This window comes from Pseudophryne corroboree, chromosome 1 (assembly GCF_028390025.1).
Source record: "Pseudophryne corroboree isolate aPseCor3 chromosome 1, aPseCor3.hap2, whole genome shotgun sequence".
Taxonomy (NCBI): Eukaryota; Metazoa; Chordata; class Amphibia; order Anura; family Myobatrachidae; genus Pseudophryne; species Pseudophryne corroboree.
The window spans coordinates 1,117,089,947-1,117,106,281 of NC_086444.1; the positions used below are offsets into that span (position 1 = coordinate 1,117,089,947).

At 50.0% G+C, this 16,335-nt stretch overlaps 1 protein-coding gene across 3 annotated transcripts in view; it reads right to left on the reverse strand.

Annotated features, from left to right (window-relative positions):
• LOC134927742 (uncharacterized) overlaps window positions 1-16,335 on the reverse strand; it is a 104,441-nt gene that overhangs the window by 36,507 nt on the left and 51,599 nt on the right. Inside the window, exons 1-2 of one of the 3 annotated variants that reach the window (XM_063922653.1) lie at window positions 10,950-11,118; window positions 2,537-2,788 (exon numbers count right to left, since the gene is read on the reverse strand). In XM_063922653.1, coding sequence (XP_063778723.1) covers window positions 2,537-2,788; window positions 10,950-11,034 — 337 coding nt within the window. In that variant the 5' untranslated portion in view covers window positions 11,035-11,118. Of the gene's footprint in view, window positions 1-2,536; window positions 2,789-10,949; window positions 11,122-16,335 lie in introns of those variants that run through there. The other 2 variants (XM_063922645.1, XM_063922662.1) reach the window with 2 other exon arrangements.

Below are 16,335 nucleotides of genomic sequence, written 5' to 3' on the forward strand. Positions count from 1 at the left end.
CTGGTTTGACGTCACAAACACACCCAGCGTTCGCCCAGACACTCCTCCGTTTCTCAAGCCACTCCCGCGTTTTTCCCAGAAACGGTAGCGTTTTTTCGCACACACCCATAAAACGGCCTGTTTCCGCCCAGAAACACCCACTTCCTGTCAATCACATTACGATCACCAGAACGAAGAAAAAAACTCGTAATGCCGTGAGTAAAATACCTAACTGCATAGCAAATTTACTTGGCGCAGTCGCACTGCGGACATTGCGCATGCGCATTAGCGACTAATCGCTCCGTTGCAAGATACAGAGCGAACAACTCGGAATGACCCCCATTGTGCCAGGAAGACCCATATACACATTGCGCCAGGTAGACCCATATACATATTGCGCCAGGTAGCCCCATATACACATTGCAGCAGGTAGACCCATATACACATTGCGCCAGGTAGCCCCATATACACATTGCGGCAGGTAGACCCATATACACATTGCGCCAGGTAGCCCCATATACACATTGCGGCAGGTAGACCCATATACACATTGCGGCAGGTAGCCCCATATACACATTGCGGCAGGTAGCCCCATATACACATTGCGGCAGGTAGCCCCATATACACATTGCGGCAGGTAGCCCCATATACACATTGCGGCAGGTAGCCCCATATACACATTGCGGCAGGTAGCCCCATATACACATTGCGGCAGGTAGACCCATATACACATTGCGGCAGGTAGACCCATATACACATTGCGGCAGGTAGACCCATATACACATTGCGCCAGGTAGCCCCATATACACATTGCGGCAGGTAGCCCCATATACACATTGCGGCAGGTAGCCCCATATACACATTGCGGCAGGTAGACCCATATACACATTACGCCAGGTAGCCCCATATACACATTGCGGCAGGTAGACCCATATACACATTGCGGCAGGTAGACCCATATACACATTGCGCCAGGTAGCCCCATATACACATTGCGCCAGGTAGACCCATATACACATTGCGCCAGGTAGACCCATATACACATTGCGCCAGGTAGACCCATATACACATTGCGCCAGGTAGACCCATATACACATTGCGGCAGGTAGACCCATATACACATTGCGGCAGGTAGACCCATATACACATTGCGGCAGGTAGACCCATATACACATTGCGCCAGGTAGCCCCATATACACATTGCGGCAGGTAGCCCCATATACACATTGCGGCAGGTAGCCCCATATACACATTGCGGCAGGTAGACCCATATACACATTGCGGCAGGTAGACCCATATAAACATTGCGGCAGGTAGCCCCATATACACATTGCGGCAGGTAGCCCCATATACACATTGCGGCAGGTAGACCCATATACACATTGCGCCAGGTAGCCCCATATACACATTGCGGCAGGTAGACCCATATACACATTGCGCCAGGTAGCCCCATATACACATTGCGGCAGGTAGACCCATATACACATTGCGGCAGGTAGACCCATATACACATTGCGGCAGGTAGCCCCATATACACATTGCGGCAGGTAGCCCTTACCTACACATCTTGCTAGGTAGCCAGGAGAGAGTGAGAGAGTGTGTGTCTCACACTCCCTGTAGCTCTGGAAATCTCTGCTCCCCGCAGCTCCAGGACACTCCGCTCCCCGCAGCCCTAGGTCCCGCCACTTCACACCTCCGCTCCTCGCAGCTGCCGGGATCCGCTCCTCTGCTCCCACCAGCGCCCTCTGACGGATTTGGCGCCTGGAGCTTGCGCTCCGCCTGAACTACCCTCCCTATGCCCCTGCATGTGACCCTGTTGCTCAGCTCTCTGCGGCAGGATCAGGCTATTCGTGTCAGGCATAAAACACAGTAGACTTGTTAGGCCTGATTAGATTGCTCTGTCTTAGCTTGTTTATTGTGTCTGCCTCCGAGTCCTGTGTAATTATTATTAAGGCCAGCTGTAGTCAAGTCCCAACTTTCAAGTTTATATCTGGCCTGGTCAAACACTGGAGTTTGCTGGCGGCTACTGTGATGAGTCCCATGATTGTACCTCATCTGGGCTATGATTAGTCCATGTCCTGGCACCTATTCACACTATATACCAGTCAGGAGGGTTGAGCGTGACCGGCGGGATCCTGGCAGCTGAATGCTGGCGGGGGGGGGGATTTAGCGCAACAAGCCCATTGCCACGCGTTCTATTCCCACTCTTCTCAGGGGGCAGGATGTAGGGGGAGGCGTTGTGACCCTGATGATATTTTGTACCTGTTGGCCTTAACCTTTGCAGACCTTTTGTACCTGTCGACCTATTGCATGTCGACATATTGTACCTGTCGACCTAAATACTGTAGATCTTCTTTACCACGCCCAACTGAGATTTACTACACCTTCTAAAGAGAAAAGGTGGAGAAGTTTCCCACAGTAACTAATCAGCTGAGCTATCATTCCATAGACTGTAAATGATACATGACAGATAGAACAACTACCCGGCAACTTCTCTACTTGTCATCTTTAAACAGCTTTGCCTTTTATAGCAAACATTTTCACGTCCAGGTCCTACCTTGTGTCTTCTTCACCTCCTGGAACAATGGATGTGTGTTTCTTCTGGGATCACAGACCAAAAGTGTGGACTGATTCATATAAATACTGAGCGTGATGGAAGATATTGTATTATTGTGTCTCATAACCCACTCTAGAACATCTCTGCTGCTATAGTCCTGCAAATGGCATATTAATGACATGGATGTCACCGTAGAGAGGTCAGACAGGTCTTTGGTACAAGGATCAATACAAGATAAGTCCACAGTGGTGCCTGTGGAGAATAGTAAGAATGGTGTGACATAGTCTTAATGACAAACAATTCTTAAGTTACATATTATGGCAAAAAAGCCAGACAGTATTGCATTAAGAAAAAAAATAAGATTTTAAACCTACCGGTAAATCTTTTTCTCCTAGTCCGTAGAGGATGCTGGGGACTCCGTAAAGACCATGGGGATAGACGGGCTCCGCAGGAGACATGGGCACTAAGAAAGAACTTTAGGTATGGGTGTGCACTGGCTCCTCCCTCTATGCCCCTCCTCCAGACCTCAGTTAGGGAAACTGTGCCCAGAGGAGACGGACAGTACGAGGAAAGGATTTTTGTTAATCCAAGGGCAAGAGTCATACCAGCCCACACCATCCACACCGTATAACCTGGGATATACGAACCAGTTAACAGTATGAAACAACACAGCATCAGTCCGAGACTGAGGAAAACTAACATAACCCTTATGTAAGCAAAAACTATATACAAGTCTTGCAGAAGTAGTCCGCACTTGGGACGGACGCCCAGCATCCTCTACGGACTAGGAGAAAAAGATTTACCGGTAGGTTTAAAATCTTATTTTCTCTTACGTCCTAGAGGATGCTGGGGACTCCGTAAGGACCATGGGGATTATACCAAAACTCCAAACCGGGCGGGAGAGTGCGGATGACTCTGCAGCACCGACTGAGCAAACATGAGGTCCTCCTCAGCCAGGGTATCAAACTTGTAGAATTTTGCAAAAGTGTTTGAACCCGACCAAGTAGCAGCTCGGCACAGCTGTAATGCCGAGACCCCTCGGGCAGCCGCCCAAGAAGAGCCCACCTTCCTGGTGGAATGAGCCTTTATAGACTTTGGTAACGGCAATCCAGCCGTAGAATGAGCCTGCTGAATCGTGTTACAGATCCAGCGAGCAATAGTCTGCTTGGAAGCAAGAGCGCCAACCTTGTTGGCTGCATACAGGATAAACAGTGCTTCTGTTTTCCTGACCCTAGCCTTTCTGGCCACATACATTTTCAAAGCCCTGACCACATCGAGGGACTCGGAATCCTCCAAGTCTCGCGTAGCCACAAGCACCACAATAGGTTGGTTCATATGAAAAGACTAAACCACCTTAGGCAAGAATTGAGGACGGGTCCGCAATTCCGCTCTATCCATATGGAAAACTAGATAGGTGCTTTTATGAGACAAAGCCGCCAACTCCGACACTCGCCTAGCCGAAGCCAAGGCTAACAACATGACCACTTTCCAAGTGAGATATTTTAACTCCACCGTTTTAAGTGGTTCAAACCAGTGTGACTTAAGAAAACGCAACACCACGTTAAGGTCCCAAGGCGCCACCGGAGGTACAAAAGGAGGCTGAATATGCAGCACTCCCTTCACAAAAGTCTGTACTTCTGGGAGAGAAGCCAATTTCTTCTGAAAGAAAATGGATAGGGCCGAAATCTGAACCTTAATGGAGCCTTATTTAAGGCCCAAATTCACTCCAGTCTGTAGGAAGTGAAGGAAACGGCCCAGATGGAATTCTTCCGTAGGAGCATTCCTGGCCTCACACCAAGAAACATACTTCTGCCATATACGGTGATAATGTTTAGCTGTCACGTCCTTCCTAGCCTTTATCAGAGTAGGAATGACCTCATCCGGAATGCCCTTTTCCACTAGGATCCGGCGTTCAACCGCCATGCCGTCAAACGCAGCCGCGGTAAGTCTTGGAACACACAGGGCCCCTGTTGTAACAGGTCCTGTCTAAGAAGAAGAGGCCACGGATCTTCTGTGAGCATTTACTGCAGATCCGGATACCAGGGCCTTCGTGGCCAATCTGGAACAATGAGAATTGTCTGTACTCCTCTTTTTCTTATTATTCTCAAAACCTTGGGGATGAGAGGAAGAGGAGGAAACACATAGACCGACTGGAACACCCACGGTGTCACGAGGGCGTTCACTGCCACCGCCTGAGGGTCTCTTGATCTGCTGCAATACCTCTGTAGTTTTTTGTTGAGGCGGGACGCCATCATGTCTATCTGGGGCAGTCCGCACTGACTTGCAATCTGTGCGAAGACTTCCTGATGAAGTCCCCACTCTCCTGGGTGTAGATCGTGTCTGCTGAGGAAGTCTGCTTCCCAGTTGTCCACTCCCGGAATGAACACTGCTGACAGTGCGCCTACATTATTTTCCGCCCAGCGAAGAATCCTGGTGGCTTCCGCCATTGCCACTCTGCTCCTTGTGCCGCCTTGGCGGTTTACATGAGCCACTGCGGTGATGTTGTCTGACTGGATCAGAACCGGTAGGTCGCAAAGCAAAGTCTCCGCTTGACGAAGGGCGTTGTATATGGCCCTCAGCTCCAGGACGTTGATGTGAAGACAAGTCTCTTGACTTGACCACAGACCTTGGAAGTTTCTTCCCTGTGTGACTGCTCCCCAACCTCGGAGGCTCGCGTCCGTGGTTACCAGAATCCAGTCCTGAATGGCGAACCTGCGACCCTCTAGAAGGTGAGCACTCTGTAGCCACCACAGGAGAGACACCCTGGCCCTGGGGGACAGGGTGATCAACTGATGAATCTGTAGATGAGACCCGGACCACTTGTCCAGTAGGTCCCATTGGAAGGTCCTCACATGGAACCTGCCGAAGGGAATGGCCTCGTAAGATGCCACCATCTTTCCCAGGACTCGAGTGCAGTGATGCACTGACACCTGTTTTGGCTTCAATAGGTCCCTGACCAGAGTCATGAGTTCCTGTGCCTTTTCTATTGGAAGATAAACCCTTTTCTGGTCTGTATCCAGAATCATGCCTAAGAAGGTCAAACGAGTAGTAGGAACTACCTGTGACTTCGGGATATTGAGAATCCAGCCGTGTTGCTGTAACACCTTCAGTGAAAGTGACACGCTGTTCAACAACTGCTCTCGTGATCTTGCTTTTATGAGGAGATCGTCCAAGTACGGGATAATTGTGACAAACAAGAAATACCAACTGCGCTAACATATAAATTCAGTTTTTATATTTGTTAAAATCAATTGCACAGATACAAATACACATGAAAAAAAAAAAAATAATATGGCACTGATGATGCCAAGAAGATAATATTGATACTGAGCCTTAATAAGCCACTCTCTGACACACAATTATTCACTCAGGGCAGTCTTTGTGCAAAAATGCTGGCATATGCAACTATTGCTGGAAGATGGAGATAGTCCTGCAACGCATGCGTTTGTATAAATAGAATGGCGTCCAGGTAGTGAGGAATAGTTACCAAGTCCCTGGTGGTAATTCAGCCGGGTATTCCACCTAGCGGGGTTCTGGAGTGATCTCTCTATCCCACGCAGTGAAGATGGTGGTTCTCCCTTTATTTATATCCACACTGAAGGGACTGGAATCTCCTGATGAAATGCAAAGTCCTGTGTAACGCCTGCAGGAATCCTCAGCAACGCCCTGGTCAGAGATGTGGCCCCCTAACGCATTTCACTGTCACTTGGCAGCTTTGATAAAGCCATAGACAGACAGATCACACACCCCCAACAGACAGACAGGACAGTGCAATCATCTCCCCCTTACTCATAGACAGATAGAACAGTACCATCACCCCCCAAAGACAGACAGAGCAGCACCATAATCCCCCCCCATTGACAGACAGTACTGCACCATCATGCCCCCCCCCCCCTTCCCATATAGACTGGCGGGAGAACAGCACCTCCCCCCACCACACACACAGGCAGCATAGCACCATCACCGTCTCCCCCCCTCCTCTATGGAACGGACAGCACAATCACCCCCCCCCCCCCCCTTCCCATAGATTGACAGTGCTGCTCACTTCAGCATATCAGCGGCTCTCACCTCAGAATGTCAGCTTGAGAGGAGCTGCTCTCCGGACTACACGCCATCCCACTGTGCAGCCATTAACCCCCTCCCCTGGACCTGCGCCGCCCGGCTACACGGACACACTCTGTGCCATTTTCCCCCTCCCGGACCTGACACTAATGTGCGTCGTGACACTAATGTGCGCCCCCCCCCCCCGCCTCAAAATCGCTCAGCTATAACGCTCCGTGTGTATGGACCATTACCCTATGAAAGCCTATGGGCTACTTTCCGCATTGTGCTGTCAGGGGGATACAATCAGATCCTCCCATCGACCCTTCCGGTCGCCGCATCACTCTGCGCATGCGCAGACAGACTCCCGGGTCCAGTTACTGGCGTTGATCCGGATGTTGCGTAAGAGGCCCACCCAGTGACACTGTTAAAATGTTTTAAGTAGCATTTTAACTTTATTGGCATTGTGGTGCCAGCACAGCACTGCCGAGGGTGGCATTGTAGACAGTGGGAAGATGGGGAAATATTACAACTCTGATGCTACTTTATGTATTCCCTAGGTCAACAGTGACAATGGGGTCTATTTACTAAGCCTTGGAGAGAGATAAAGTGGAGAGAGATAAAGTACCAATCAGCTCCTAACTGTCATGTTACAGACTGTTTGAAAAATCAGTTAGGAGCTGGTTGATTGGTACCTCGTGACTGCATAAAGTAACATTATCAGAGTTGTTGTAATAATAATAATATTATTATTATTATTATTATTATTATTATTTCCCTATCTTCCCACTAAGGAATGGGGCTGCTGGGAGGCTTGGGGGCTGTTGGGAGATGTAGTTCTTCCAGCTGACGCCTTTTGGGGGGGGGGGGGGGGGGGGTGACACGCACACTGGGGGTCACACACACACTTTTACACTCACCACTGCTGCAGGAGTCCAGATTCCGAAGCTGGAGGAGAAGACACAGCTTTTGGAGGATGAGTAATTACAGAGAAATTAAGCCCATTGGAAACTTCCAATTGCTGAATTACTTAATTAGTCCTTGGTGGGGGTGGGGAGGGTGTTCCGGGGTTGCCGCAAGTGTACTAGAGAAAGTCCCTGTGATTTTTTCAAAAATGTATGGTTTTAGGAAAAATTGGACTGGCTCTAAAAGGTGCGTGAAAAAAGTTACTGTGATTCACCGCATCCCATTTTCTCTCATGCAATTGAATAGCAAAACCCTGAGGCTGCAGGGGAAAAAAAACCTTGAAAACCCTTAAATTCCCCTATTAGATTTGGGTGGGGTGTGTTCAAACTGAAATCTAAATTGCAGTATAAAAATAAAGCTGTTAACAAGTCACATAAAAGCACACAATTACTGTGACTAATAATCCCATAATATTCATGGAAAATACAATTGCTAATAAAATGATACTGGACTATCCTTATATGCTCTTAAATGTTTCAGAGATTAGTCCATACTTGTCCAGCTGGCATATTCCTCAGCATACATAAATAGCATATACTCTTGTTGATGGTGGTTAGCATTTTGTGCATGCAATTAAGTGCAATGGTCCAGTCTCAAAAAAGAGTTCAAATTTGTTAGAAAAAGTCATTTGTTGCAGTCACGTTGTTAGTGCGGCAATTTCGTATCCAACTGTATGTACAGTATGTATCCCTCACAGGCCAGGGGTTCTAGGCCTTTTTTGTGTCCACTGCATACTTGCCTACCTGACCCTCTCCATGAGGGAGAAAATGCTCTATTCCTGGACTTTCCTGGTAATGTATGATTGCCATCACCTGTAGTGAAACACCTTTCTTATCAATTAACTAGCTCACCACAGGTGATGGCAATCATACATTACCAGGAAAGTCCAGGAACAGAGCATTTGCTCCCTCATGGAGAGGGTCAGGTAGGCAAGTATGGTCCACTGCTGCTGCTGGGTTTCCGTACTATGTAGCTATGGATTCTGAGGGGGCGGCCGGCTACTGCTGCCTGAAAAAGGTAGCGTGGTCCTACCTCACAGTCGCCGCAATCCTCCCGGCACTCCTATCTTACAGTAGTCGCAACTGGCAAGTTCCCATATTGCAGCCTCCAGCTCCGCCTCCACCCGGCACAGGCAGTAACTTTGACAGCTCCTGGAGTCCTGGCTGGGGGTAACATGTGGCGCTGCTCTTCATTCCAGACTGTTTTGCAGATTACTCAGTCCCAACTCTGCATCGCAGCCTGCAGGTAAGGTGGCTGCACAGTGCACTCTCTGCATTTGATAAGGAAAGAGGGCGAGGGGGGCGGAGATGAGCAGCAGGCATGCACACAGTCTGGGGGGGATGAGCAGCAGCACACACACAGATGGTGGGGGAGATAGAACAGCAGACATTTAACAGAGTGTGGGGGGGGGGGAGGAAGCAGCAGGCACCCACCCACCCACACATACTGGGGAGATGGGGAGAAGGGAGCAGCCATGCAACAGACTGGGGGTGGGGGAGAGCAGCAGCATGTCTTTCACCTGGAGGGCAGGTTGGGGGAAGGGGCAGTAGGCAGAAGTTTTGCCTAGGGTGCCGAGAAACCTTGCACCAACCCTGAGTGCAATTCCGCTGACCTTGGCTGCAGATTTAGAGTGGCAATATTTTAAATGTGAAAAAAGGCAGATTTTGCCATTTACATTATCGGCAGTTTAAACCTGCTGCCACGATTGCCAGAATCACGCTGCTTCTGAAAACTTGGACGCTATTATTTATTTTTATTTTTTTGTTAGAGTTGAGCTAGTGTAATACCCTGGAACTGTAAGCACAAATCAACTGGCACTACAGGTGCCAGCATGACTTTAATAAATGTAAAATGTTTGCTGGAGTTGCATAGCACTGAGCCAGCAGCCTACAGCTTGCAGCACAGAAGGGGTTAACAGCCCAACTCACAGTAAGACAGATCAGTCTGCAAAAAGCAAATGCAAGACTCACCAAATTGCAACTCAGGACGGGAAATCCCAGACAGAATTTCTCCCTGGGAGTAAAAGGTTATAAAAGGCTGTCATGCAGCAGCAGCAGCATGGTCTTTGCAGCCTGGTGTCTTTGCAGCCCAGAAGCCTGGAGTGATAGCAGAAGCACGTGTGTTAGCTAGGAGAGAAGCGTGGTGTGTGAGCTGGAAAGATGTAACCCCAGTGAGGGCTTCCCACATGTTTAGGTGGGGAGAGATGCCAGCCACAGCAAGGCACCTGACAGAAGTAGACACCGCAGTGTGAGAGCAGCAGTACTCAGAATCCAGTGAGGGGGTGATGCAGTGAGAAGAATGTGCCACAGGTGTGAGTCTCGAGCGAAGAGGCATCTGGGGAGTGGTCGGAAGCCACGCGGCATGATTAGAAGCCCCCCATGGACAAGAGTCCTCGCTAGGACAGAGAGAGACGGTAACCTGGTATGTGTAGCACTACTGGTCACAGAATGCCCTGGTACGTAATGCTGTTCGCCATGTTCATGCTGCTGCAATTAAGTGATGCGCTGGAGGAGGTGCCCTGATATGTGATCTAATGTAACCGTTATGCTTTTGTGCTGGAGGAGTGTTAAGACGTTATCCCTGCTATAGCCCTGCTTCATACTTCCCTCCCCACCCGGAATGGCCGGGAGGCTCCCGAAAATCGTGTGACCCTCCCGGCCCCCCGGAAGAGCAGGAAAGTCTCCCGATTACAGGGGTCCCCCTCTGCCCGGCTGCCCACTTAGCGAGTGAAGTGGGCGGTCCGGGCTGGCGATGATGCGATTCTTGTTGAATCGCGTCATGCAAGCCACGCCCCCACTGTATAATGCCGGTAATTGTGGCATTACACAGTGGGGGCGTGGCTTGCATGACGCGATCCAGCAGCCACGCCCCCGTCCCTCCTCTGGCCCGCCCCTGTGCCGCCTCCGGCCCGCCCCCGTGCCGCCTCCGGCCCGCCCCCCTCCTCACATCAGCTCACTGCCCGACCCCCTGCTGAGCCGACTGGCTGCTCTCTCCCGGAGAGAGCAGCCCAAAACTCGGCAACTATGCCCTGCTTTGATGTTAAAATAAACTTTATGCTGTTTTATGAGATGGCCTGGCGCCCAATTCTTTATGCGCTGCACCGACACCTGTAGTCCACTCCCACAAGGCACCTGTAATTAAACACCTGATTATTCAGGGGACCCTCTGGTATCTGTGCCTGAACCCATGACCAGCCGGAGCAGAGTAAGTGTGATGCACTATACACAGTGACTGCAGATTTTGCATACCTAGTACCAGTGGGGTTTTACACTAGCTCTAAATCTCTAAGCACATTTTATTGTAAGCATTTTTTGCCAAGATGCTGGATTTATTCCGAACTATAAAATGAGGCCCATAATGTAATTTTTTTGCAGTGTTATCCATTACAGGGAAAAGCAGAACTTACCTTCACTATCGAACCATTCCGGGATACAGACGATGAGCAGGACAATCATTGCCAAGAGGAGTTTTAGTAGGAGAGAATCTGCCATTGCATGACACGTGTGACTGCAAGATCTCTCTGTTCTTAGCAGAATCTACATCTCGATGTGTTCCCCACTCAGTCACACTCACTAGTCACTTCCTTAGTGAAGTTCAGTGTTCACTTTCTGTACTCATCAGACTTAGTAACAGAAAAAAAGTCTACAAAGGGGAAGTATTGCATTACTCATTTTCTGCAGCGTTATTACTGAAATATAGCATAGTGCATTATCAGATTTTCAGCAGAACTAAAGATTATAAGAAAGCTCCAGCCAAATGTACCATTTCTCTGGTAACAATCTCTTCTGATCTCCGTGTAGAACCACAAGGTTTCCATGCCTGGGCTCAAGGAAGTGTTGGACTGGCCCAGAGGGGTCCAGGGTAAAACCCCGGTGGGCCCCATTGCCTGGGTGCCCACCTTCTACTCTAGGGATCAGGTTCCAGACTGTGCTCTTGAATAGAACATTATACATGTTACATTATACTCCACGGGACTATATTGTACTTTCTACAGTGCATTGCTGTTATTAATCTGGTACTGTTCATTATCATGCATGCACTAGCAGTATTTACTATACATGTTTATCAAGAGACCCAGCCCATGCACTCTATACAGGGGCGGATCCAGAAGAAAATGACAGGGGGTGCACCATGGAAGGGGCAAGTACATTTGCGGACGCCTTCAGCGCATGCGCTCCCAGAAAAGGGGTGTGTCACCACTACAAGGGGTGAGGCCTCACAGTACAGGGAGAGAGTGAGAGAGAGAGTGACTTGCAGTAGGTGACAGGGAGAGTGACTATCAGTTGGTGACAGCTAGCGGTTGATGGAGAGTGACTGGCAGTGGGTGACAGGCAGTGGGAGAGAGGGTGACTGGGAGAACGTGACTTGTAGTGTGTGACTGGGTATAGAGTGACTGGCAGTGGGTGACAGGAAGTGGGTGACGGGGAGAGTGACTGGCAGTGGGTGACGGGGAGGGTGACTGGCAGTGGGTGACAGGGAGAGGGTGATTGGCAGTGGATGACAGAGAGAGGGTGACTAACTGGCAGAAGAGATGCTGAAAGGGAGATACAGGGAGGGTGAGGGTGCTGAGGGGGGATACAGGGAGGGTGAGGGTGCTGAGGGGGAGATGCTGAGGGGGAGATACAGGGAGGGGGAGGGTGCTGAGGGGGAGATACAGGGAGGAGGAGGGTGCTGAGGGGGAGATACAGGGAGGGTGAGGGTGCTGAGGGGGAGATACAGGGAGGAGGAGGGTGCTGAGGGGGAGATACAGGGAGGAGGAGGGTGCTGAGGGGGAGATACAGGAAGGGTGAGGTTCCTGAGGGGGATACAGGGAGGGTGAGGTTGCTGAGGGGGAGATACAGGGAGGGTGAGGGTGCTATGGGGGGATACAGGGAGGGTGAGGTTGCTGAGGGGGAGATACAGGGAGGGTGAGGGTGCTATGGGGGGATACAGGGAGGGTGAGGGTGCTGAAGGGGAGATGCTGAGGGGGAGATACAGGGAGGGGGAGGGTGCTGAGGGGGAGATACAGGGAGGAGGAGGGTGCTGAGGGGCAGATACAGGGAGGAGGAAGGTGCTGAGGGGGAGATACAGTAAGGGTGAGGGTGCTGAGGGGGAGATACAGGGAGGGTGAGGGTGCTGAGGGGGAGATACAGTAAGGGTGAGGGTGCTGAGGGGGAGATACAGGGAGGGTGAGGGTGCTGAGGGGGAGTTACAGGGAGTGTGAGGGTGCTGAGGGGGAATTACAGGGAGGGTGAGGGTGCTGAGGGGGATACAGGGAGGGTGAGGTTGCTGAGGGGGAGATACAGGGAGGGTGCGGGTGCTGAGGGGGGATACAGGGAGGGTGAGGGTGCTGAGGGGGATACAGGTAGGGTGAGGTTGCTGAGGGGGGATACAGGAAGGGTGAGGGTGCTGAGGGGGGATACAGGGAGGGTGAGGGTGCTGAGGGGGAGTTACAGGGAGGGTGAGGGTGCTGAGGGGGGATACAGGGAGGGTGAGGGTGCTGAGGGGGAGATACAGGGAGGAGGAGGGTGCTGAGGGGGAGATACAGGAGGAGGAGGGTGCTGAGGGGGAGATACAAGAGGAGGAGGGTGCTGAGGGGGAGATACAGGGACATACTGTAACTTTGTTTCAGGAAAGACACAACAAAGGATTCCCTGACAACCTTGCATGCCCCCCCATCCTATCACATTTACTTTGAGCAAATACCTTAAGTCTTTGCCCCACTGGCTGGCATCCTGGGACAGGAAGGAGCGTTTGTGACTCCTAATGGTGCCCATAAACAGCAGCTTCAGGAGGAGAGAGCGCTCAGCGCACGGTGAGTAAAGGCTGGGTACAGTAGGAGAGAGCGGCAGCGCGCGGTGTGGTACAGGACGAGAGAGCGGCAGCGCGCAGCGTGATGTGTTGGCGCGGGTTGCCATTGGTTACGAGGCAGGAGGAGGTGCAGCGCTGGCGGCTGACAGTGTGAGCTCTGACCGCCGGGCCTCCTGCGCTGGGACTACTGCCCGCTGGCTCTATCAAGGGGAGATTGCAGCAGTGCTGTTGCCGGTCTAAAAAAAAAAAAACTGCCAAAAATGACAGGGGGGGGGGGGGGGGCACGGGCCCGAGTGCCCCTCCCCTGGATCCGCCACTGCCTCTATAATAGTTTGGCAAATCAATGTGGTGGCTGGCCACACCCCCTCTGGAGACTGGCCACACTACTAAACATAGGGAGCTACCACTGCATCCCCCCAGTGGGCCCCTCACGCCCCAGTCCAACACTTGGCCAAGCGCCTAACAAAGTACATAAACAAGTCAGCAAAACAGTGACTTGCAGTACAAGACAATGCAAGACAAATACATGCATGGTATATAAAATTTCACACATCAGCGGTCATGGCACTGAAATACTCTAAGCATCAAGGAGGCAGAAACTGAGGGTTAGGTGCCATTGTAGGGAGTCTTGAGTAAATGATAGACTTAAGGGCCCTACACATTGGCCGATCCGCCGCCGAGCTGCCCGACGGCGGATACGGCGGAGGGGCAGTGACGGGGGGAGTGAAGTTTCTTCACTCCCCCCGTCACCCGGCTGCATTGAAGTGCAGGCAAATATGGACGAGATCGTCCATATTGGCCTGTATGTACAGCCGACGGGGGACCAGCGATGAACGAGCGCGGTGCCGCGCATCGTTCATCGCTGGAGCCTCCACACTCAAAGATATGAACGGTATCTCGTTCATTTATGAACGAGATCGTTCATATCTTTGGCTGATGTCGGCTAGTGTGTAGGGCCTAAAAGTAAGAGAAGGAAAAGCTCACAAGGGTAGAGGGCCCTGCTCGTTAGAGCTTACATTCTTAAGGGGAGCAGTAGACAGACAGGGGTGTCATAGATGGGGTAGGCAGTGAACATGGAACAGAGGGTATGGATGAAAGATGGCTGTGTTTAATAAAGAAACATAGAAACATAGAATTTGACAGCAGATAAGAACCACTTGGCCCATCTAGTCTGCCCCTTTTTTTTTTATCCTTTAGGTAATCTCAACCGTTTTTGAACCTTAATTCTTTGTAAGGATATTCATATGCTTATGAATTTCCTTACAAAGAATTAAGGTTCAAAAAGGGTTGAGATTACCTAAAGGATAAAAAAAAGAAGTGGGCCTTCAGAGGCCATTTTAAGTTTTGTAGAGAGGCGGAGAGTCTGATATGGAGAGGGAGAGAGTGACAGAGGTAGGGAGAAGAAACTTGGAAGTTATATATATTCGGAGGTTTTATAAATTTGGAGGTTTTATATATATATATATATATATATATATATAACATACAGTATCTCCTCTATGTGGAAATGACAGCACTCTCCAGATTAAATTTTCAAAAATCAAAAAAGTGGATATTTATTATAAAGTCTATCTCACAGTTTCCAGGAAATGTCCAACGTCTCGGTCCACACCGGGACCTTTTTCAAGGTATACAGCAACAAACCATCCAGTACAGCAGTGCAGCATAAGTCAAATGAAGTAGGGAAACTGGAGCACCGAATGGGCCTCACAGGCCCCTATTATATACCCTGAAAATGGCGCCATTCCCGCCTCCAATGTCACTGGAGACATGGTGGAACGCAAGGTGAAACGCAAACATCACTCCCGGTAACATCGGAAGTGAGTCGCGCTATGTTAACAAATAATACACACTCTTTAAATGTCGAACTACATGTCATTAGGCACCCATGGTGTGGAGCAGAATGCTCAAAATTACCTGGAGCCCAAGGGGGAACTACTCATGGTAGCGCCCTCGCGCCGGGGCCAGGTGATGTGCCTGGCGGAACGCACTAAAAGACGCTTTGACAACCTTTCTATCGCAGAACGTAAGGCCCTTACTGCGTTAAAGAAGGATACTAGCATTGTTATTAGGCCAGCCGACAAGGGTGGTGCGGTGGTGGTGCAAGATTGGGATGATTACAACTCAGAAATAGTGAGACAGTTGTCCGATGAAGTGACCTATACCTGCCTCCAGGGCAACCCCATCCCTAACATAAAAACTAAGGTGGATGACTTACTACACCTAGGGTTCCAATCATCACATATCGACAAACACACATACGAATTCTTGACTGTTGACTTTCCAGTGTGCCCTATCATCTATACCATTCCCAAGATCCACAAAACCCTGCTACACCCACCAGGCAGGCCAATCATCTCAGCCAGAAACTCGCTTTTACAACCACTGGCCATGTATCTAGATACTTTCTTACAACCCATAGTACAACTCAGTAGTAGCTATGTGCGGGACACCTCGGATTTTCTGCAGAAATTGTCCAATCTACCTTCAGACTTGGACAATATTCTACTGGCGACAATGGATGTGTGTTCCCTTTACACCATCACCCCTCATGATCAAGGCCTCCAAGCACTGGAAAGAGCATTATTACGTCAACCTCCCACCGGACCACCAGTGGGATTCCTCTTGGACCTAGCTAGTCTAGTCCTTAAACAAAATCACTTCTTGTATCGAGGAAAATACTATCTACAACGTGAGGGGACCGCCATGGGATCGAATTTGGCACCGGCCTATGCGAACATATTCATGACTGAATATGAGCAATCATACATCCTGTCCAACTATGGGACTGAGATATTATTTTATAAACGTTTCATAGATGACATTTTTCTAATATGGAAAGGTAACAAAGACACATTTAACCAGATGGTGAGCTCCTTGAATGGTCTTGAAAGCCCGGTTAAATTCACCTGTCAGAGTGACCCACATAGCATCAATTTTTTGGACATAACTGTCACCTTGGTAGAGGGCCGTATCATCACTAGTCTGTATAGAAAGCCCAC